The 22,952-nt window shown below is 35.1% G+C and overlaps 1 protein-coding gene across 1 annotated transcript in view; it reads right to left on the bottom strand.

Moving 5' to 3' along the window:
- Positions 1-22,952, bottom strand: part of TAF4 (TATA-box binding protein associated factor 4) — a 140,305-nt gene that overhangs the window by 5,248 nt on the left and 112,105 nt on the right. The window contains exons 5-15 of the mRNA XM_027847582.1: positions 22,156-22,275; positions 20,798-20,920; positions 18,852-18,941; positions 17,468-17,710; positions 14,125-14,272; positions 12,339-12,453; positions 11,235-11,404; positions 10,758-10,888; positions 9,573-9,698; positions 8,366-8,422; positions 8,154-8,273 (exon numbers count right to left, since the gene is read on the bottom strand). Coding sequence (XP_027703383.1) covers positions 8,154-8,273; positions 8,366-8,422; positions 9,573-9,698; positions 10,758-10,888; positions 11,235-11,404; positions 12,339-12,453; positions 14,125-14,272; positions 17,468-17,710; positions 18,852-18,941; positions 20,798-20,920; positions 22,156-22,275 — 1,443 coding nt within the window. The remainder of the gene's footprint in view (positions 1-8,153; positions 8,274-8,365; positions 8,423-9,572; positions 9,699-10,757; positions 10,889-11,234; positions 11,405-12,338; positions 12,454-14,124; positions 14,273-17,467; positions 17,711-18,851; positions 18,942-20,797; positions 20,921-22,155; positions 22,276-22,952) is intronic.

The raw sequence follows: 22,952 nt of genomic DNA, 5'->3' as shown, positions 1-22,952 counted from the left end.
AGAATTTTAGGTCACATGATTCTACCTATCCTTTCTTATGTCCCTTTGAAATACAATCTCCCAAAATCTAGAGTATGGGTCATAACAGGTCCAGCTTTCCTCTGTTTCTCTATCATGAATTCTAAGATGGAAAACTTGGGGACAAATAACTATTACATCATTTCTACTTCAGCAACTTATTTGTCAGAATCAAGTCTAAAACAGCAGTGTCCCTTATCATTTTCTCCACCTCTTAAAATGAAATGATTACTATGGCATTCAAGAATTTATCAGCTGTTCTGCTTTTGGCAAAGAAATAGTTTGGAAAGTTGAAGTCCTCCATTCCAGATAGATAGATAAGACCGACAGACAGATAAAATCAAGTTTTCATGACGGGTTTATCATGTCTTTCCCAAACACACTGTTAAATTTCTTTTTGTTCAGGTAGTTTCTAGTATACTTCCATGATAATATTACTTCTATTTCTCCCTCTGCTAAGCTTCACTCTAGTGCTCTCCACCATGGTTCAATCATCACCACTGCCCCATCTGGGTTTCTGGATTTCCCCACATGAGTATATCTTAAATACACTGCTATTTTGCAACTTCTTTTATCTATTTTGTCCACTTGTTCTTCTTTAACAAATCAACAAAATTTATTGTTAATGGTGCCCTTTAAACCTGAGAGTGAGTTAAGTACACTTCAAATGTATTCAGTGCTTCAAAGATCATTGGTGTGAGTATTTCTCAACTGACTGCATATACAGTTTTTTTTTAATCTTACGTCCATTAGAAGGTGAACTCCTTAGGGCAGAGACAGTGTTTTTGCCTTCCTTTGTACCCCCAGCAGTTAACATAGTGCCTGGCACATAGTAAATGCCTGTTGACTTTCTGTGGACTGACCTCACATAATACTGAAAAGAAAATATGAATGGAATGAAGTCAGGAACACATTTAGAAACACAGGAACACAAGCACAGAAGGAACTTAGAAGTCATTTAGTCCAACTCACTCCTTTTACAAAGGAAATTAATATATTCCCAAGACTAAGAAGATCTTGATGGAGAATACTTGTGTGGAGCTCAAATACTAATGTGGTATTTGGAATAAATGGACTTAAACACTAAAGTTTCTGAATTTGACAATATAACAGCATTAATATAAATATTTTCAGTACACTAGGCAATGTGACATATGAAGAAGTACTGCTTCATTTTTAAATTGCGTACTTAAAAGCAGTAAATGCTTATGGCCAGCAGATGGCATGCAGAGCTCATAAAACCTACCGAAGTCACACTATTAAATTAAGATACTGTGACTTTTAATTGGAATTATTTTAGGGAACATTTTGCCCCTCTGGCCCAAAAGTCTACTTCTTTAACACAATATTCTTCTGCTGATATATAGCTGAATCATGGAACACCACAACTTCAGAATTAAAGATATACATAGCTCAAAGGCAATGGAAAAACATGGTAGGCACATGGTAGGGTTACTGCATGTTGCTAACAATGACATGTTCAAGAAGTTTGCTGGTCTGCTAAGTGAGAAAGAAAGGCAACAGGACAGTTGAATGGCTATGCGGTATCCGTTAAATATTAGAAGAACCACAGAAAGGTCTCCAGTACATCAGACAGATCCTTTAAGGAGGATTTATAAAAAGATTGGGACAAAGATCATCCCATATGAAAAGAGTTGGGGGCGGCTAGGCGGCACAGTGAATAGAGGTCTGGCCTTGGAGTCAAGAGGACCTGAGTTCAAATCCAGCCTGAGACACTTAACACTTACTAGCTATGTGACCCTGGGCAAGTCACTTAACCCCGATTGCCTAAGCAAATAAATAAATGAATAAATAAATAAATAAATGCAAAGAGACAGAAGGGCTGTAATCTTCACTGGTAAGGGAATGAACCATGCTGATAAAGGCAGAGCTCAACTAAAATATAAGTGAAGAAAGTAGTAATGAATGTTATTAAAGATTTGAATACATTATTAATATATCACATTAGTATCTTTACAAACTTGAAATTTTAAAAAGTTAATGAGATTCAAATAAAGCAAATTAAGATCAACTCTACTTCAGATACTACTGGATTAACAGTCACTTGTTTAGAATGAAAAGTTCTTCCTATTACTTTTATTCCTCCTATGTTACTGTCTACTAAGTCTTGAAATTCTATTCAAGTGAATGGAAATGTTACTTCAACAAAGGGACCTAGGACACATGCTCAATGAGAATGAGGTACACCATAAATGTCCTGTCCCACTGACATTACCTGAAGCTGACCAAGGGGAAGTCCACTTCCCATACATATAATCAACAGTGCGGGAAACCAATTTTTAAAAAGGAGTATGAAAAACAAGCTTCTATTTTGATATCTTGACCAAAACTGTACTCTATCCCTAAACTGCCAATGGGGGCTAATTCAGAAATAGTGCAAATAGCAATAGAGATCTGAGAAGGTTACCAGTCTGCATCTTAAGAAAGATGCAAACAAGGACACAGGTCAGAAAAATTAAGAGATACATCAAATACAGACCTGTAAGACAGGAATAAGAAGAACTTTGTGGGAATGATAAAATTCTGGAGCCAGTTTCTAAAGAGTAGATTCTTTTTTCTGGGAATGGTATTACTTGCAGAATTATTATTCTAAGTTACTTGTGGAAAATCAGGCTGCTTATTTGATTGGTGATACTGCAGGCACTCAAATAGGGCAATGAGTTTTCCCATTCATTTCTGGTTTTCCAGGAATAGTTATAAAGGAGTACAGACACTTTGTCTAAATCTAGACATGTATAAAATGTCTCCTTCATTAGAATATAAGATCCTTAAGGACAGGAAATGTTTACAATTTTTCTTTGTAGCATTAGTATTTAGTATAGTGCCTAGTGAATAATAAGTGCTTAATAAAAATGTAGTGATTAATATAAAAGCAATACTGAAATGAGTCATCTATAATTTGTCTAGATAGCCAGGATCCATTCATGTATAGAAAGAATGAATGGAAACATAAAAACTAAATAGATTTAATGAAGAGACAGAAAGCAAAGAAATTTTTTAATTCATAGGAAGACCATAATCACTACTACATCAGGAGGCCCTTAAACTAATGAAAAGAACTAGACATCTATCAAACACTCTTAACCCATCTTCTGAATTAAGAAAACACTGTATAATTGTGACTTTTACCTAATTAGGTTTCAAAATCCCTTTAACATTAAAAGATCCATTTGTAAACCTCTAATACAGAAAACCATATATGCCATACCTTGTAATCAGCCTTTACAAACTGCATGCAAATAATGACAAGGCGAGAATGAAGAATGAATTAATATCAGAATGAAGAATATCAAGTTATAATTGGTTACAATAGCCTACTTGTATGAGTTAAAAATCAAGTGGTTCTTAAAAGATTAGATTTGCAAACTGTAAGCTTATTTAATTAAACAATAATTTGGCAGCATGCTTACTCAATAAATATGCTGAACACAAATAATGTGTAAGGTCCTATGTTAGGCACTGGGTAGATATAACGATACACAGCATGATGCCTGCTTTCAAATGAAAAAACAAACTGAAAAGCACTCACACACAGTAGACTCTTAATAAATGTTTATTCCCCTCCCCTTTATATTTCAAATATAATATACAAAATGTAAAAAATAAATAGCAACAAAGGTTAGGAAAGTATGGAGCAGAGAGAGGTAACTTCTAGCTGTAGGGATCAAGGAAGGCTTCAGGGAAGATCCACCATTTAAGCTGAGAAGGATTTAAATAAGCAGAGATGAGGAAAACACATTTGAGGCAAAGGGAATGCCATCAACAAAGGCATGGAGATGAACACAGAATATATTCAGAGAAAACTGAGTCATCCAGTTTGGGGCATCATGCAGATGAAGGAAGAGTGGTAAGAGAAGGATGAGAAGGTAGGCTGGAACCAGACTGTTCTAGGCTACTGAATTCATCATTTATTCAGCAGGAAATGAGAAAACAATGTAAAGCTTTTGAGGAATGGAATTTACATTCATAGGTATGCAATGAAAAGCTAACATTCACATGATGAAGTTGGTGGGAAGGGAAATACAATAGAAGGCAGGTACGTAAGTCAAGAGACTACAACAGTCCAGGCAACAGACAATGAAGGCCTATCCTAGGGAGACTTGAGATATTTTCTAGGTAGGATAAACAGAACTTCAAACCAGACTGGACAAAGGAAATGAAGAAGAGCCATTAAAGGAAACAAAAAAGTTGAGAAGAGAGGGAGAGGGTGTACAGGACGTGACAGACTACTGTTGGTCAGTTTTATATAACTCTTTTCCTTTATTACAAGGCATGTAATTTTTTTGGGGGGGGGAGGGTTTACAGATTGGGAAGTAACCATGGGGTTAAAGAAAAGCTTCAATAAAATTTAAAAATGAGCTTAAGTAATTTTAAGACATCAAAAAGTATCTTCTAATGATCAAAGTCATAATACCACACAGTTTCTAAAGACTGTGCTTACATTCTTAATGTTAATTTGAAATATTAAAATGTACAGACTCTAATTTTACATTAAACCAAGAATTTTCTATACTTCTTCAGACCTTAATTCTTTTAGCTAATTTCCATTTTTTTCCTTAAATTAGACTACTGGGGCAAAAAATCTACTTCAAAAATTGCAAAATAAATTCCTATGTGCAAGTATATCTTATCTTGTAGTTAATAATTGTAATTTGCAACATATCCACACTTAGAGGGATAAACTAATTATTTTCCATTTACTATAACCCTTCCTCCTCTCCCAACCTGCCAATGCACCCTAAGAACTCCTGGGCTTTGCCATTTCCCCTGCAGCTGAATCGTCCTACATGTACAATCTCTTTCGATTAGCGTGTGAGAGGGGCAGCTAGGTGGTGCAGTGGATAGAGCACTGGCCATGGATTCAGGAGGACCTGAGTTCAAATCCGGTCTCAGATGAAACACTTGACACTTACTAGCTGTGTGACCCTGGGCAAGTCACTTAACCCCACTGCCTAACCAAAACAAAACAAAACAAAACAAAACAAAACAAAACAAAACAATTAGCATGTGAGCTCTTGGAGAGCAGGGACTTTCTTCTTTCTCTATTTGTATCCTCAGCACTCAGCTCATAAGTGCTTAATAAACGTTCTTTCATACTATCCACCCACATCTCAATCTGATGATATCTCATCATGGTGTGATGGTGACTCAGTTCTTGAAAGCTATTCCATTAAAACAAATGTTTTGCCCCCAACAAAATGTAAGCTCCTTGGGGGTGACATTTATTTTTGTCTTTCCATTCGCTGCACATGATGGGCACTGAATACACACATGACGGATGACCTGAATCAAGAGTATAGTAAGAACAGACAGGTCAGGAGACCTTTTCTCCCCACTGCATAAAAACCAAGCCCATTTGTTAAAGGGCTTATCTTTAGTGACTGAAAGAATTTAGGAGTATGAGGTGAAGCACTGTAGCTGGCCTTAACAGATGGAAAAGGTTGAGGGAAAGAAGTGATCAAAAGGAAACAGGTCCAAAATTATAAGGATAATTACAGATTCAAGTCCCTCAAATCAGCAGCAATGATGTTTTCCTCCAATATTAGAATGCGAGCTAATACATAGGCTAAAGATTAATGTCAAATTCTCTTCTGATTATTAGAGGAAATATAACTGTTATCTACTTTGATCTGACAGTTTTCCAAAGGCATCCTAATATACTTGTTTTCATGTTAAAACGAAAGGACAAATGCAACAAATCCCACTCTCCCAAAAAAGAATTCAAATAAACTATTTAAGTGAGTAAGTCAACAATTTATAAACTAACATTTACTTTAGAAACATATTATCAAGCTAAAAGAGAAACTCAGCCTAATAATCTACACAGGGAAAACTGAGTAAATGAAGAATATCCATTGTCCTGTGGTAGGAAGTTGGTAGGTGAAGAACACCCATTGTTCTGTGATGGGAAGTTGGATACATGTATCTTGGACGTATACTACAGATGGACAATGAACTAGGCCCAGAATTGAACAGAAGTAAAAAAGAAATCGAAATGCATTTGGGAAATTGAAAATCATTCTCAACGAGCCCAAGTTTTTCCCTAAAGCAAAAACCTATTTGACACAAGTATTCTTTGGGCAATGCTATATGACTATGAAAAATAATGGCTAATAAAGCATTTTCCAAATATTATCTCATTTGGTCCTCACTACGATCCTGGAAGGTAGGATTTTACAAATAAGGAAACTGAAGTTAAGTAACTTGCCCCAGGTCCCATAGCTAATTAATGCCTGAGGTGATATTTGCACTCAGGTCTTCCTGACTCCAAATCTAGCACTCTATCCATTGCACCACGTAGCTACCTAGATAACACTGCAATGTCAGAAGAATCAAACCTGCAGGTCACACTAAGAACTATGGAAAGACACATGGCATGCATAAACAAGGTACAGCAAATTACCAAGGATGATGTATAACCAGAAAAAGAGTCAGGTTGATTACATAGTGCGAGCAACAGAAAACAAAATGGATACCTCACATACTACACTGGTAGGCATAGCATGTTGAAAGAGCTAAAGAAAGGCCTCCTGTATAGTGTGGTAAGTCCACTTGGAGAACATGTACAGGAGTTACAGGAGATGAGAAGACATGTTTGGATTATGACCTCTACTGTTTGAAAGACTACCCACATCAACCTATTAGAAATCTACTAAAGAATAAAAGAGAAATGTCCTCTTTTATATTCTTCTCAAGTCATAACCTAGACCCATGTTCTCAAAGAATGTTCAGATATGAACTGATGATAACAAAAACAAAGTGATAATACTTTCAAATTAGGATATATTTATTATTTTAAGAAGCTCAAATCAAATATTATCTTAAAAGGGGTATGTGTAAATGACCTGTACACCAAAGCAGCTGTCAGCATACAGCATCAATATCATATAAAATGTTATGAGAGACATTAATGTAAATTATTTCTTTAGGGAAACTTGTGAAGTTCTAAAGTGATCTAAAATTATAGGCAATCTTAGTTGTTCCATCTAGGTTTGAAAGTTAATACTTTTTAATACTTTTCAAGCAACTGGTACATGAATTCTGCTTCAGTTACCACTAATGTTAAAGTAGATAAATAACAGTTTGGGCTAGGTTATTAACACAGAAAAAGGAAACAAGAGAAATATATATATCATAAAAATCAAACTGGAAAAAAAAAAACTTCAAACTGAAATTTCTACCTAAGTTGTTAATAATTACCAGAAAATTTTTCAATCAAAAAATGCAAATTAAAACAACCCTGAGGTGGCACTCATATATATATTAAATTGGCACACACACACACAAAAAGAGTTAAATGAAATATAAATCAATGATCCTGGGGTTGGTTGTGCAGAAAAAAGTACATTCATTCATTGCTGGTGTAAATCCAAAATTTTTTAATCTTTTTGGAGAACAATCTGGTAGTACACAGTAAAAGTTAAAAAAAAAATCATCCCTTTGACCCAATAATTTAATTGTTGCAAATACATCCCTAAAATGTTATTAAAAAAAAGAAAAAAAAACAAAAAAGGAAAAAGATCTGTTTAAAGAATTTCATAGCAACACTAGATATAAATGCAAAAGAACTGGAAGTACCCTAACTACTCAATAACAGGAAAATGGTTAAATCAGGATGCATTAATGTAATGGAACATTTACACTGCTATTAAGACTGACAAGTATGAAGAATACAAAGAAATCTAGAAAGGCATTTATGATATAATTCAAAGTGAACAAAGCAGAACTAGAAGAATGAAATGTATGTTAACTGAGATCACAGGCAAAAGTGAAAAACAATGAATAGACAAAGAATTCTAATAGGGACTTAAAGAGAAGGACTAAAAATGTATTACTTTATATAACTGAAACTGACTAATTAGTTTAGTTGACTAATAAGCTTAGTTGTTTTTATTGATATTCAAGGTTAGGTTTCTAATAATTTTTTTCAATGCTATATTTTCATGTCACTTCCTTTTCAACTCTTACTTACATGCTTTAAAATTAGTCTTATCCTCCCATCCTAAACTGCATCACCAAACATCTTGACAAAGTAAAACTGTTCATATAATTTGAATACAAGAATTAACTTTTTGATAGATGATCAGCTCTAAAATTCTCTAACTCTACTGTACCTCTGTCCCTGATCCAGGTCCCGGAGAATCCACTTTCCTTTTCTTCCTAGGACCAATTGCTGCTAATGCCGTTAAGTTGGCATCCCTTTGCCTCATCTGTGCTAGCTCTTGTTGCTGCATCTATTTTTGAAAAAGCAAAAGAAAATGTTAACTATAATTATTTATTATACATGTTACATAAAAATACAATACAAAAATATAATAAAACATACCTCCTTTGCCTTCTGTTTCAACCTAAGTTGTTCTGGATCTTCTTGCCTAGATCGAGACTGTATTTTGAAAGAATAAAAAGGGAAAAGGGAGAAAAAATAAGAAACTAAGTTGCAACCAAAACTTTTCCATTTTCAAAGATCATATTTTATTGACTAGAAGTTATTTTTCCTTTATATTTGTCAGCATGAAACTACCACCAATGGAGTCAATGTGCACTTCACAGGTGTGTCAAATGACCCTAATTTCTAGACTCAAGGACATTTTTAATGTGTCACTAGTTAGAATTTTAGGGTTGCAAGTAAGAGGGGGAAAGAAGCTTCTCCGAAAAGTCAACAAAAATGATCCTAGGTCTAGTGAAATTTAATTAAATTTTCTTACTGGTCATTTTAAGATGTTAAGCACAATTCAATCAGAGTCCTATGAGCTAAGCACAAAACTGTTATGAAGGATAAGAACCATGTTAGTGCAAATTTTTACTATTCATATGAAGTTTGGGAACATGATTTAAATCATGTACAATCCAAATTAACTAAGTATTATTCAAAGACCTTTGTAAAAATTAGGTTTAATCACCCTGGGGGAATTTTTGCTTTTTTTCTAGGTCAAAATGCAACCCCTTAACACAAAAACTGCTAAACAACTGAATCAAGTCTTTTATGGAACTAGAAAAGCATCCTAGACCTAGTAAACAATTAAATAATATTGATAATGATGCACAAATCAACACTTTAAAGATAAATAAATTCAGAATTTTGTCCTAGTCAAGGGTGACCATTTTGTAGATTTATTTTTTTTTTATTCTAGGAGTAAAGAAAGGGAAAAACTGTGATACACAATGTAGCTCAGATATTACCATTTGCTTATAGAGTTTTATATAGTACCTTTATTTTGGATAATCCAACATTAGAACCTTGAAAAACTCAAGATACATTAAACTTAAGCCATTGTTTTGGGGGATAAAAATCTTAGGATTCCCACATTCTTCAGTGGAAATTTTTCAAATGAAACATACCCAGTTGGTCACTCAGTTCATGTGTTAAAGAGGCAGGATTCGAACCTGGGTCCTCTGCTTTTAAAGCCAGTAAAGTGGCCTTCACATTGACTCTTATGAAGGAGAAATGAATGGCCCCTGTGGTAAGAGCCAGCAGAACCATTTAATCTTGTTGGCTCTACAAATCCCATTGGGTCTGAAATCCAAGCACTTGCCTTTGCCGCTCGCATTAAAATTTCTCTCTCTTGTTCATCTTTTCTCTGTTTTTCAATTTGATCAAGTTGTTCAAAGAATTTGAGCTGTGCCCGGACATCAGTTGCCTGTTCATATCTTTCATCATCCTGCAGGAAAAGCAAAAGTACTCTTAATCACAAATTTGAAAATATAATATGTAGAAGCTTACACAACACATCTGAACAAGACTCCATATGACTAATACTAATTCCCTTCCATGACCTTTTTCTAGAGTTCATTTTTAGTCATCAAAACAAATATGACCTGTTCTCTAATCTCACTAGGACATGACTTTTAAGTCTAACATTAAATATCAAGAAAGTACTATCTAATAGAAAATAAAAATTGAATATTACCATTTGAGAACCCTTCTTATTTACAAAATTAAACTAATAAAAATAAAATATGAATGTTTACTATGTGAATATTAACTAGAGTTCACAATGTTTACCTATTGCTGGCTAATCTTAACTGCTATATTAACCCCTAAAATGGCAATTCATGTTATTTCTGAATGTAAAGTTATGTTTTAAGAGTTTTACAGTGCTCAAATTTATGTTTTTCAATGTAGGCGATATTTTGGTTCAATGAGTAGGTGAAGCTGGGTCGTAGTAATCCCTTCCAATCCTCCACCAATCAGGGAAAGACATATAGAAGGAAGCAATGGGATAAGATGTGTGTAAAGAAAAAGAATGGGATAAGATGTGTGTAAAGAAAAAGAAAATGTAACAGCTGCAGAGGTTTCCCTGTGTCAAGCCAGTCATCTCAGTATATCAAGCCTTTGGATATAGAGTCTTTTGTCCTGTGTGGTGACTAGATTAATGTAACTATTTTAAAAAGATATTTAGTAACAGCACATAATGATCCTCTAACTTCCAAAGCAGTGAGTCTGTTAATAATCTTCCTTAGTCTACTATATAACTATTATTCAGTTCTCCATGACTCTTTCAGAAACTTAGAATACCATGAACAAAAACAATGAAAATTTCCTTGAAAGCTATTATTGTGAAAAACTCAAAATACTCTCAAAAGAGATATAAATGGCACCTGAGCTACCTCAGCCCCCTTAGTTTATATTGAAAACCTTTCTTCATAGCCTCTGTCACAGAGCCAGCCTATTGTCTACACCCACCTTAACTCCACTGTTAATAAAATAGTGTCATTACCTTATAAGAAAGATTCTTTTGTTGGGCAGTTTCTGATACTTTTTCTACGAGGTTTTGTAGCCTTTGCTGTGTTGCATGTGACACGTAACTTACTACATCAGGATGCAGTTCTGTTATTCCATGCTTTTTACCTAGGGTCAAAGTTTACACTGTGAGAGTTTCCATAATGGTTTAAACCCTTCACTCCATGACTTCTTTTTTTTTTTCAGATTTTCTCCCCCAATCACTCAAATTTTATAGTATTAAATATGAAGATAAGTATTCCAAACTCAAAGTAGGAAAAAAAAATAATGTAAACTTTCCAACTAGTGATAATGATCACTATGAAACACACAGGCTAGGCAATGTATCAAATGTACACAGATTCATTCATATGAAGACCAACGTAACCACTCATACTTATCAAAAATCTAAGCTGCTGGCCAGAGTAACTCTTGATATGTAACACTAACTCAATTCTTCTGAATATCAACATACCTATTTCTAATATCCTTCTTTGTAAAGGTGCTGAAAGGAGAAAGGTTTCATCTTTACAAGACCTTGTTAATGTGCCCACTAATTCAGAATTTGTCGCCAATATCCTTGCACTCTCCTCCGATAAGTTCACTCCTGCCATTGATGCAACATCATTAATGTCATCATCATCCCTGAGGAAAAAAAGAGAAAAGATCACGACATCTGCACAGGAAATTTATGGGGGAAAACACACACATTTTTTTAAAGAGGTTTTTGTTTTTGCTGGGGGAAGACAGTGATGAAATGGAAACAGAGTGCCTCTGAAAAATACAAACTATAATGAAACTTTAAAAAATAAAAAGGCAAACTACCATGTACTCAAAATGGAATCTCTTCTCCTTGTTCCTTGAAAGACCTTAATATCTATTATAAATATGCCCTACATCCTAAAATTCAAAGAAGACAGTCTTTTCTTACTTTTTAAACAATAATCATTTTTTAAAGAAAAAATTAATTAGGGTATTATAAGGCAGGAATTGGGCCTGAGTCTAGGAGGCTATATAAATTTTCTATTCCCTGCCGTGAATTTTGTTTTTTGTTTTTTGGAAGTTTTCTGAAAGCCTGCATTTACCTTCAAATTGTCTACTTGTTACTAGGTCAAACTGCCAAAAAAAAAAGGTGAAAAACATATATATTCCTATAGCTTCATATAATGAAAAAAAAAAAAAAAGCTTTCATATCCCACCTCCCTTCATCATGACGCTTATTTAGCCTACTTTGACCTTGGAAAATATGTGTCATCAAATTTAAAATCCTTTTTAAAAATGGATGCTGTAGAGTAGAGAAGTCATGCTTTGGAGGACTTCAGAGCTTCTGAGGACATTGTGCTCATCTGCCATTAGTTCTCAGAGCTTTGAAGAACAGGGAATGTTTTATTCTTTGTCTTTGGATACCCAGGATTTAGCCCAATGCCCAACACAAAAAAGATGCTTGATGAATGCTTGCTGATTGATTAATCAATTGATCTGACAAGAACTATCAAAACCAAAGATTAAGAATACGAATAAGTGATGCTTTTAAAGTCTGTCTGCTTTAAAAGCATGTGTGACAAAGTTTAATCTGTACCTGAAAGAACCACCTCCAGGTTCTTTAAGTTTATTTTTTTGTGCAGCAGCCGCTTGTGCTGAAACAGTAGAAAGAGCTTTGGTGCCAGGTAATACAGCAGGTTTGACCACAGGAACTATGGAAACAAAACAGACAAACTAAAAACAACCTGAAATTTTTATCACATGTGTCACTTATTCTGAACTTGTGTACTTAAGTCAATGGTAACAAAAAAAGTTAAACTACTAAGATCTGTTTTAATACACTCTAAGATTACAAGCCTCAACAATAAATGAAAGTTTTCCTCTCAAGTAATTATTTAGGAATGTGCCTAAAATTTACTAAATTTTTTTCTCTTTAAAAATTGTATATTATTTCCAAGCAGAGTAAAAATTTTACTGCATCTCAGAAGATCAGAATAAAATTTAGAACTGTTCAAAAGAGATCAGTCTAATCATTTACGCCATAAAAAGAAAAAGGATGAAAAACACACATTGCTCAGATTATAAAATGATGTTGGGTGGACAGCTCGTATATATTTTCTGGATGGACACATACAGGTACAGTAAGCCGACTATAAAAAGGAAGAGAGAATATAAGAAGAAAGAGATAAGAGAGAAACTGCAATCTATTTTTTTTTTGTTTTGTTTTGGTGAGGCAATTGGGGTTAAATGACTTGCCCAGGGTCACACAGCTAGTGAGTGTTTGAGGCTGGATTTGAACTCATGTCCTCCTGACTCCAGGGCCGGTGCTCTATCCACTGCATCACCGTGCTGCCCCCGAGTCTATTTTTTTAATAGCAATACTGTCCCAGTAATGCTACAAGACTGTGAGTAATGGAACACCACCATCTCAAAAGAATCAAAATTGCTGATAGCCAAAGGGCAATAGAAAGATACATGCTACTGAAGATTATCAATGAAGTAGAGGACTGGCCCTGAAGTCAGGAAAACCTTGAGTCCAAATCCAGCCTCAGACCAAAAATTTGACATGTACTAGCTGTGTTACCTTGGGCAAGTCACTTAACCCCGACTGCCTCACCCCCCCCCAAAAAAAAGATTATCAATGAGGACTTGTGCACAAGAAGAGGTATCAAGAAAACAGATGACCATAAGAGAAGGGAGGTTGGTCACAGAACAAGAGAGAAGTATAATTAAAGATAAATCATGTGTTTCGTTGTTACCACTAAAAAAAATTTTTAACCCAGAGAAAGACCTTCAGTGTGTTAGCTAGATTGTCTCTTGAGGCTTTACAGAAAGATGTAGATAAAAACAATATAATATAAAAAGTTGTGGAGGGGATACAATCTGTACTAGTGGAGCAAGTGCTCACATCTATTATCACAAATCAATCAAAAAATTGAAATACTGGATGTTAATATTGACTAGTTTGAGATATAAGTTTCAAAGAATGCGTAATTTATACTAGTAGCCAGAAGAATTGCCCAACATCTTCCTAATTTCCACCTTAACTACACAAGTAATTAATAAAGAATTTAGAAAAGCTTAGAAATTAAACAAGAATAACTTTAAGAGTCATACTGGCTGCTGATTCTGAAATATAACTTCCTTGGCTTCTAATGGTCATTGATGACTAACGTGTCTTTAACAACTAATCCAGGGGCAGCTAGGTGGCACAGTGGATAGAGCACTGGCGCTGAGGTCAAGAAGACCTGAGTTCAAATCTGGTGTCAGACACTTGACACAACTAGCTGTGTGATCCTGGGCATGTCAGTTAACCCTGACTGCCACGCTCAAAGCAACAACAACAACAACAACAACAACTAAACAAAAGTATGTAGCCTTACCTGTTTGAAGTTGATTTAGTTGAATTTGCTGAGGAGTAGTGAGCATGATACGATTGTGTGGCTGTCGCAATGCTACCATAGGAGTTTGTGTCAATGTTACCTGTGGAGGTCTTATCAACGCCCCTGGTTTCTGTGGTTGTTGGATAACCTAGTGGAAAAAGACCAAAGAATATCGAATATGTTCCCATAATGCCAATGCCATGCTTTCTAATCTACAGTGTCTTATTCTCTTATGTTATCAAAACATTTGATTCTTTATTTCCTAGAAAAACAATATATGCATGTGAGTATATATATACACCATACATATATACATACATACACACACACACATATATATATATATGAGAATTTTTATTATATAAGCATAATGAAAAGTCAGGTACAAGGAAGTATAATTAGCAACTGTATTAATTTACACTTCTGTTCTCAAAGGTTATTTAAATAAATCCTTGGGGGAGGGAGGAATGCATTACACTTCTGGGACAAGCTTTTCTGACATGCAAAATCTTCAAGGAATTAACACAAATATATAAGAGCTGATACACAATAAATAAAGGTCAAAGACATGAAAAACCAGTTTAAAAAAAACCCTACCAACTGCCATTTTAAAAAATATTCAAAGTTGTTAATTGTCAGAGAAATGCACAGTCATTCAAATGCAAATTAAAACAATTCTGACTTATGCTCTTACCCTCATCACAGAGACAAAGATAATGAAAGATGGAAAAATTCAATATTGAATGGGGCATGGGAAAGCAGGCATGCTAAATTGGTAAATTGGTCTAACCACTTGGAAAGCAATTTCGAAGTGCAAGGAAAAAAGTTATGAAGCTGTTTACACCTATTTAAAATCCAGCTGTTCAAAAATATTCATAGCAACTCTACTTATAATAGCAAAGAGTTGGAAACAAACTATGTGCCTAATGATTGGGAAATACCAAACAAACTAGTAGGAAAGTGTATGGAATATTATTTACCATAACAAATTACAAATATTAAAAATTCATAGAAATAGATTTGTATGAAGTGATGCAGAATGAAATAGAGTCGAAGAAATGCATACACACTGACTACAGTTATATAAATGAAGGTAACATTAAACAGCAACAGAACAGTACTCGTATATTTGTCAAAATTAAATAATACAGCCTTCCTTTACTTTGACAAATTACAAATCATTACTGTGAGGATGCACGTAACAATTTCCCTTCTTTTCTTCCTATTTTGCTAAATTGTTTTAGGAAAATATACTTTGCATTGTTGCATAGGTTTTGTCTTTTGTATAAAAATGGAACTGATTAATACAAACTAATCTTTCTATCCTGATTATAGTGAAATTAATTAAAACATGTCAGTTCAAAATTTTATTGCATATCTTCAAACTATTAGGCCTGGCATTCAAGGTTCTTTATAATCTGGTCCAAATTTACCCACCCACCCCCCCATAAAACTGCTAATAATAGCACTTCATATATTTACATTTACATAGCATTTTGCAAATGCTCAGAAGAACCCTGTGGATTTGTGAAGTACTATCCCCACTTTACAGATAAAGAAATCTAGACAGCAAGGTTAGGTGGCTTGTCTGGAGTTCCACAGTTAATTAGTGTAAGAGCTAGGAATTGAATCCAAATCTACTGACTTTGATTCTACTGCTCACTCTTTCCGCTCACTATATCATATTGCTTCTCACAGTATCACTTGTGAGGATCCTAACTGCAAGTCAAATTTGAGAAGTGGATGCTCCACAACCATGCCCTAAACTTTCTCACTTTCATCCCTTTTCATGCTGTCGTTCTCTTTGCTTTGAACGTCTTCTTCTTCACCTCTGCCTGCCCAAATCCTACCCATCCTTGAATACCCAATTCAAATGTCACTTCTAAGAAATTCTCAAGTTAGCTCAATCAATGAAAAGGGCCTACTATGCTAGGCATTGTGCTAGCCACTTGGGATACAAATACAAAGAAATAATCCTGGTTCACAAGAAGTTTACACGAGGACTTTCCTTGCTCTGAACTTCCATAGCCCTCTGCTTGTACTTCTTACATGCAGCTTATCTATCCCACTCTGGATTTTACTATGATTATTGTGTTCATATGGTCCCTACCAAATTCTAAGCTATTTGAGGGCTGGGACTGTGTCTCATTCATTTCTGTGTTCATCCCAGTGACCTGAATATAATAAGTGGTCAGTAAAGATTTACTGTATTTATTTTTTTAAATCATTCCTAATTACCATTGTATTGTTAAGTGTCTCAGACAAATAATCATGCAAAAATAGCTTAATTTGAGTAATTGAGAGAATGGATTACTAAAATCTTATTAGTTTGAATTGCATCATACATTTTCTGTTCAATGAGCTCCTAACAATCTGTTATCTTGGACTGAAAAGTTATGAAGAGGCAATATGATGTAACAGAAAGCCCTGAGAGATTCAAAGGGGAATGGGGGGGCAGAGAGTGCAGTAGAAGGAGAATACCTGAAAAGTTCTGCAACCTTTAAAATCTATATAAATTTAAGTGTTTATGTGGGAGGTAGTACAGCGGAGAGAGCACTGGACTCAGAGTTAGGAGAGCTAGGTTTAAATTCTGACTCTGATACTTACTAGTTAGATGACCTCAAACAACTCTCTTAACACCACCATGTGCCTCAAATTCCACATTTGTAAGATGTCCCTACTTCATAGGACTGTTATGAGGAAAGCACATTGTACACCTTAAGGTGCTATGCTATATTACTAATATAAATAGAATGGTAAAACTGGTACCAACCAGGCTTTATTTTAATACACACACGTTATGTAGTTATGGGTACATATACATATGTGCGTAAATCTGTGCAATATATACATTTTTATATATTATATATATACATACATATGAGTATGCATTATACATGCATATATCTATGTAGATATAGGTACCTTCAAAATTTTCTTGCATGTAATGAGTTAACTAATACAACTATTGCTAGTGGCATTTTTCTCTCAAAGGACAGAAAACTCTTAGAAAATCTGACCAAAAATATAACTCAAAGACAGTGTAGTAAACTGGACTCATTAAAATATTTATTATACCAATGATATGGATATGTCAATGGTTAAAGGACAATTTGCTTATGCTTATTTCTTTTTATTGAGAAATAAAACACATTATAGGGCTTTAATCTCTTACATACATTTGAACTATTTAAAATAATAGATGATTTTCTTCCTAGCAGGACTTTTTTTTTAATGTTCACAAAAAGGTTTCTGCTGAGCTAAACGCTTGATTTAAGAGTGAAAGGCAACATTATACTCTGCCAACTGTGAACTAATAGAAAACATCCTTCCCTTTCCATACCAGAGGTGTAGGCTGTCCTTGTTTGCTAACGCTGACTGGTGTGGGTTGTGTCAGGCTGATGACTGGTGGCTGAAGAGTGCTTGTGACGGTGGCAGCAGTCTTCCCTGCTGTGCGCTGAACGGAGCTGCTCAGCACCACTGCTGTCAGGGCAGTTGTTGCCTGTGTTGTGGGCTGCTGTTGCTGACTTTGCTGGATAAAAGCTGCTGAATCTGGTGTTAACTGTCTCAAGGCAGGTAAACTCCTCTGAAAAAGAAAATAGGGTTAAGTTCACATTTCATATAATAGTTTAAAAAAAATTTTTTTTAAGATTTTCAAATTTAATTTGACAAATAATAAGGTCTTCTAAAGTAATTTTTAAAGGCAGTTGGGATGAAGGGAGCTCCCCACTCTGGATTTAAAACATCAACCTCAAAGTTTCAGTTTCTCCCCCAACTCCTAGTGACGTCAAACAGGGTTATAACTGCATTAAAATCATAGGATCAAAGGGGCAGCTAGGTGGCACAGTGGATAGAGCACCGGCCCTGAAGTCAGGAGTACCTGAGTTCAAATCCGGCCTCAGACCAAATACTTGACACTTACTAGCTGTGTGACCCTGGGCAGGTCACTTAACCCCAATTGCCTAAAAAATAAAATAAAATAAAATCATAGGATCAAGTCCTATATTATATAAAAACATCTGTCAAAGAAAAGTTCGGTCACTGACTAGTCTATGTGAAAACCATTTTTCCTAGCTAAAGCTGTTCCCACTATGCAGCCATATCTCCCATATTCACTAAGATTTTCACATGGCTACTAAAACCCACAAAGAACATTAAATCTATGTAGAAAATATTTTCTACATGTCTGATTTTTTTTGCTATTAACAAAAATATCCCCAATACAAAATCTAGCACCATTTGTTTTCCCCTAATTTCTCTCTAGAAACATATTGCTAACAAAGTCTTCTGTTTCTTCTTAATTCCTAATATGAATAAGGGACTGCCTATCAGAATAAGAAAAGTTCTCTTTCCTTCTTCTAGTCAGTCCCTGGATTCATGCCTAAATTGTCCACAAAGCAACTGACAACTATATTTACTTGGCAAATTCAGAAACCTGAGTTTCCTTATTTTCCTAAAGGTATTCAAAACATGTACTGCTTCATGGTATTGTGATATCTAATAATTTCGGGGGAAGCTTTTCTTAAAGAACATACTTAAATTTTATCATGGAGCTAGATTTAAAAAAGACTCAAAAATCTGGACAGGTAACTCAATTTAAGCGTACACACACCGCTTTAGAACTACTATATTCTTTTTGTTCCTTAAAAAAAAATCATGCTTCTTCTCATTGTTCCAAGTACATGAATACTGAAAAAAAATCAAAGGATTAAGGATGTATAAATTACCTTCAGGAAAGGCACGAGGTAAGGTTGAGGTGAAGAATTAAGTTCTCGGTATAACCTACTGGTAAAATCTTCTGCTTCAATTTTCCCATCCTAAAAAACAACATTCATAATGAAATTCACCACCTGATTAGAATGGAAAGTTTAATACAATTTACATTTACTAAAATGACATACGAAAAAAATTGCTACAAAACATTCCCCCTCCCCCAATAAATCTGGGGCATATTCTACAAACAGGAATAATGGGCATAAGTTTAAGAGTACAATGGTAATGGGACATACATGTAAGGGACAAATGTGGTCAAAGTAACTATTACTCCCAGAAGTATATGGTCTTTCCCATTTTTCCTGAGGTATGTTCACAAGTCAAGTAATCCTTGAACTCCTTCTATATTCTCTTGAGCTTTTCAATGGCTATTAATACCTGCTGACCAACAGTTATAATCCTAAATTGATGTATGGCTCAAGCTACTATAGTCTCCTACAAATACCCTATGTTCCCCTATGCAACTAGATTATTAGGTCAGACAGGATCTGACTTCATATTGGCCAGTAGTCCTAATCCAGAGCTTTCAGATGGCTCAAGTTAACCTACCTAATCCTCTATGGCTACCCAGTATTCCTCTGGAGCCACTATAACCAGATCACTGGGTTGGGTAGGAAGTTGTCTTTGTATTTCAGCCCTTCCCTAATTATCTGCATATGAGTTCCATTGTGACTAAGATATATTGGTTGAGTTTCTTAACTCATTGGTAGGAAACAATATCCTATTTCACCATCCTCAGAATCGATCCTCTAAGGTATGATCTAGTTCTGACAGTTTCCTCATAACAAGCAAGTGGACTCATCTTTCTGCAGTTCAACTTTCAAAAGTAACAGCTTGTTCTCTCTTCAATCCATGGTCATCTCTCTTTTCTACGGTCATATTTCTTGCTTCTAGAAGTTGCTTCCTGCCTAAAATGCTAGTGCTCTATGTCTCCATAAAGAATGTGTATCCAATTTAGGCTTGAATCAAAAGTGTCTTTGCTACCTGCTGAATGACCTAAGTCTAAAACTAATTAACTCAACTGTCTGTTAAAGAATGGACAATCTTTTGCTCAGCCAAGTCAGTTTCTCATGATAATTCAATTAAGGAATTTTACCACACTTCATAAAGGGGTAACAAAGTGCTAACATCTTGTTAACACATTCATATGTCTTCAACTCTGGAATCTGCATTTTATTTTTCTTTATTTGATCTCTTCTTCCCCATAAATGCACAAAATGTAAGCCAGAAACCTCCCAGAAGAATCAGACATGGTCCTTCAATGGCACCAATCCCCTTGCCTAAGTGTAGCCTCGATGGTGCTGGAGACAGAGAATGGCCAAGGATCCTAGCTTACCTCATGGCAGCATCAGGTGTCACAGCAGCCTGATTCCAGTAAAAATAAAGTTAACCTAATGAGAATCCACACTCCCAAGGAGAGAGTTGTAATTCTGATAGGAGGGAGATGAGGAAAATAACCAAAGTGTAGGTAGCACAGTTTAGAAATGGCCAAGAAGTGGCATGGAGACCTAGTTCTAGACAAGATAAGGTGAAAGCTCAGCTATCAGAGCCCAAGGTCCCAGAGGGAGAGTCTGAATTCTGGTGGGAAGGAATGAGGAGAATGGTCAGACGGAAGGCAGATTGGTTTGGAAATGCCCAAAGCTGGAGGTAAAGTTGGGTTTGGGCTTCCTCCAGAAGCTGTTCTCATAAGGTCCAAATTTCTCCCTCTTTATAGTTTTGACAAAAAATTTAATCTAGTCCATTGTAACCTTGTCCAAATAATACTTTTTAGTTTCACCAGATTTTGAGATGTATTTTCTTTTCACACCTGCCCTACATAATCACATCAAAGCACAACTATTTTTTTTTTGCATCAAAACATATGCTAAGGCAAAATACTATTGTTCAAAAATGTTCTTACCAGCAAGTTCTGTACTAATTCTTTGACATTTGCTGCTGTCTCTGTAGACTGTTTACCAGATGAGGCCAATTTTATTAACGTAGATAGAAAATTCTTACATTTCTTCACATTTTCCATAGTTTCCTGTGTTAAATATAAAAACAAATAAGTGACCCAAAAAGTATTAAAAAGGCAATTTTTCATTAACAGCTTCTAGTCCCACTGTAGTATGTACATTTCTTCTACTTTGTATTTTTTAATTAAATTTATTTTCATAAAGATGCAAAAATGTATACCTCTAGAATTCTGGCATGAAAATCTTTAAAAGCAAAAGAAAATAGGTTCCTTTTTTGTATACTCAAAAATTAATTTTGACTTGGGGTGAAAATACAATGTAAATTGATGTCCCCTCGTGTATATAAATAATAGGAATGAAACTAAACAGAGACTTTTATCACTGGAAAAACTATAATATGAACTTTGATTTGCTCCCTTTCCAAAAATACTTAATAGATCTGTAATTTCAGTGGTAAGAGTATTCCTGAAATTGATAGTGATGACAATTCTTCCACCCTTTGGGACACTATTTAATGAGTTGTTGGACCAATACTACAGTGATCAGTCTATCTAATTCAACTAGGCTAGTCCTTGGACAACAGACACAAAGTCCATTACTGAGCCTGTACAGTCTTTCAAAAGTCAATGCTCTAGGGGCAGCTAGGTGGTGCAGTGGATAGAGTACCGGCCCTGGAATCAGGAATACCCGAGTTCAAATACGGCCTCAGTCACTTGACACTTACTAGCTGTGTGACCCTGGGCAAGTCACTTAACCCCATTGCCTAGCCAAAAAAAAAAGTCAGTGCTCTTTTGGCATAACTTTCACAAACCCAGGGTCAATTCCACGTCATCATGCAAAATCAGGAGAGGAATTTAGTGAAGGTTTGTTTCCTGCTTCACAGGGCTACTGGGAAGATAAACAGAAAGCACTTTGTAAACCTCAAAGCAACATATAAATGTAAACTATTGTTATTAACCTAATAATTTTCTTAATTATATATAATAGACCCTTAATGTGCTTGACCAGCACGTCATTTTGTATCTACACATCTCTTTAGTTAGGTGTTCCTAACTGAGGGTCCAAGAACCTCTAATGAATTAATGGCCTAGATTTCAGAAAATCCATAAACTTATATGGAAAAAAAATCATATTTATTTTCACTATAATTGGTTCCTTTGCAATTCTATATATTTTATGCACTAAAAACAATGTTCTGAGAAGGGGTCCAAAGGCTTCACCAGAAGGCAAAAAAGGGATCCACGACACCAAAAAGGTAAAGAACCCCTGCTTGAGAATAAGAAGAGTGAAAGTATGGTCTTACTGTGGCAGCAGCAGAAGTTGCTGTGGCTCCTTGTACAGTCCTCTGAGGAGTTCCAGTCTGTACAGCGGAAGCTGTTCCTAATGCAGCTGTCTGTGCAGTACTACCCAGAACAATCTGAGGCTACAACAAATATGAAATAATTGGTAATTGCACATCATGAAGTCAAAGTCAGCTTTCAGATATAGCTACTATTAATTTAACTTCCTACAGCTACTAGAAACATCAAAATTGGTACTACATAAAGACAACCAATCATCTGGTATTGCAATACTGAAACCTGACCACTGGATGGCACAAAAGTACTCAGGTTTAAAATGAAAAGTGAGTTACAAACATTTATTAACTGAAGATTACACAGGCTCTAATTTGAATAAAATGGTATAGCATTAAACATTTGTGTCTCTGAAGTTTCATAGTATCACGCTAATATAAAAACTCTGTACTTGTGTCAAATATTGATAGAATTTGGTCTTTTCAAAATTAGGAATTAAAAATAATTTGGCTTTAAGAAGTCAGTGTTAAAATCTGTCTTAGTGTCTAAAAAGGTTAATAATATTTATCTTAATTAGTAAAATGGGGCCCCTGCTACTCAAGGAAAGTGGGCATCAGAAACCACTGTCCCCCTTATCTTTTCCTCATCGAATTCATCAATCTTTAATTCATAGAATCACAAATTTTCAGAACTGGAAGGGACCAGAAAAATGTAATCCAATTCTTTGTTCCATCCATTTTATAGAAAAGAAAACTGAGACCTAATGAAGTGAAGTGATTTGCTTAAGGTCACACAGTTATAGTAA

This window comes from Vombatus ursinus, unplaced genomic scaffold (assembly GCF_900497805.2).
Source record: "Vombatus ursinus unplaced genomic scaffold, bare-nosed wombat genome assembly UNPS02000580.1, whole genome shotgun sequence".
NCBI classification, from domain to species: domain Eukaryota; kingdom Metazoa; phylum Chordata; class Mammalia; order Diprotodontia; family Vombatidae; genus Vombatus; species Vombatus ursinus.
Note: the sequence above shows the minus strand (reverse complement) of the source record. Positions and strands in the feature narration are given on the sequence as shown.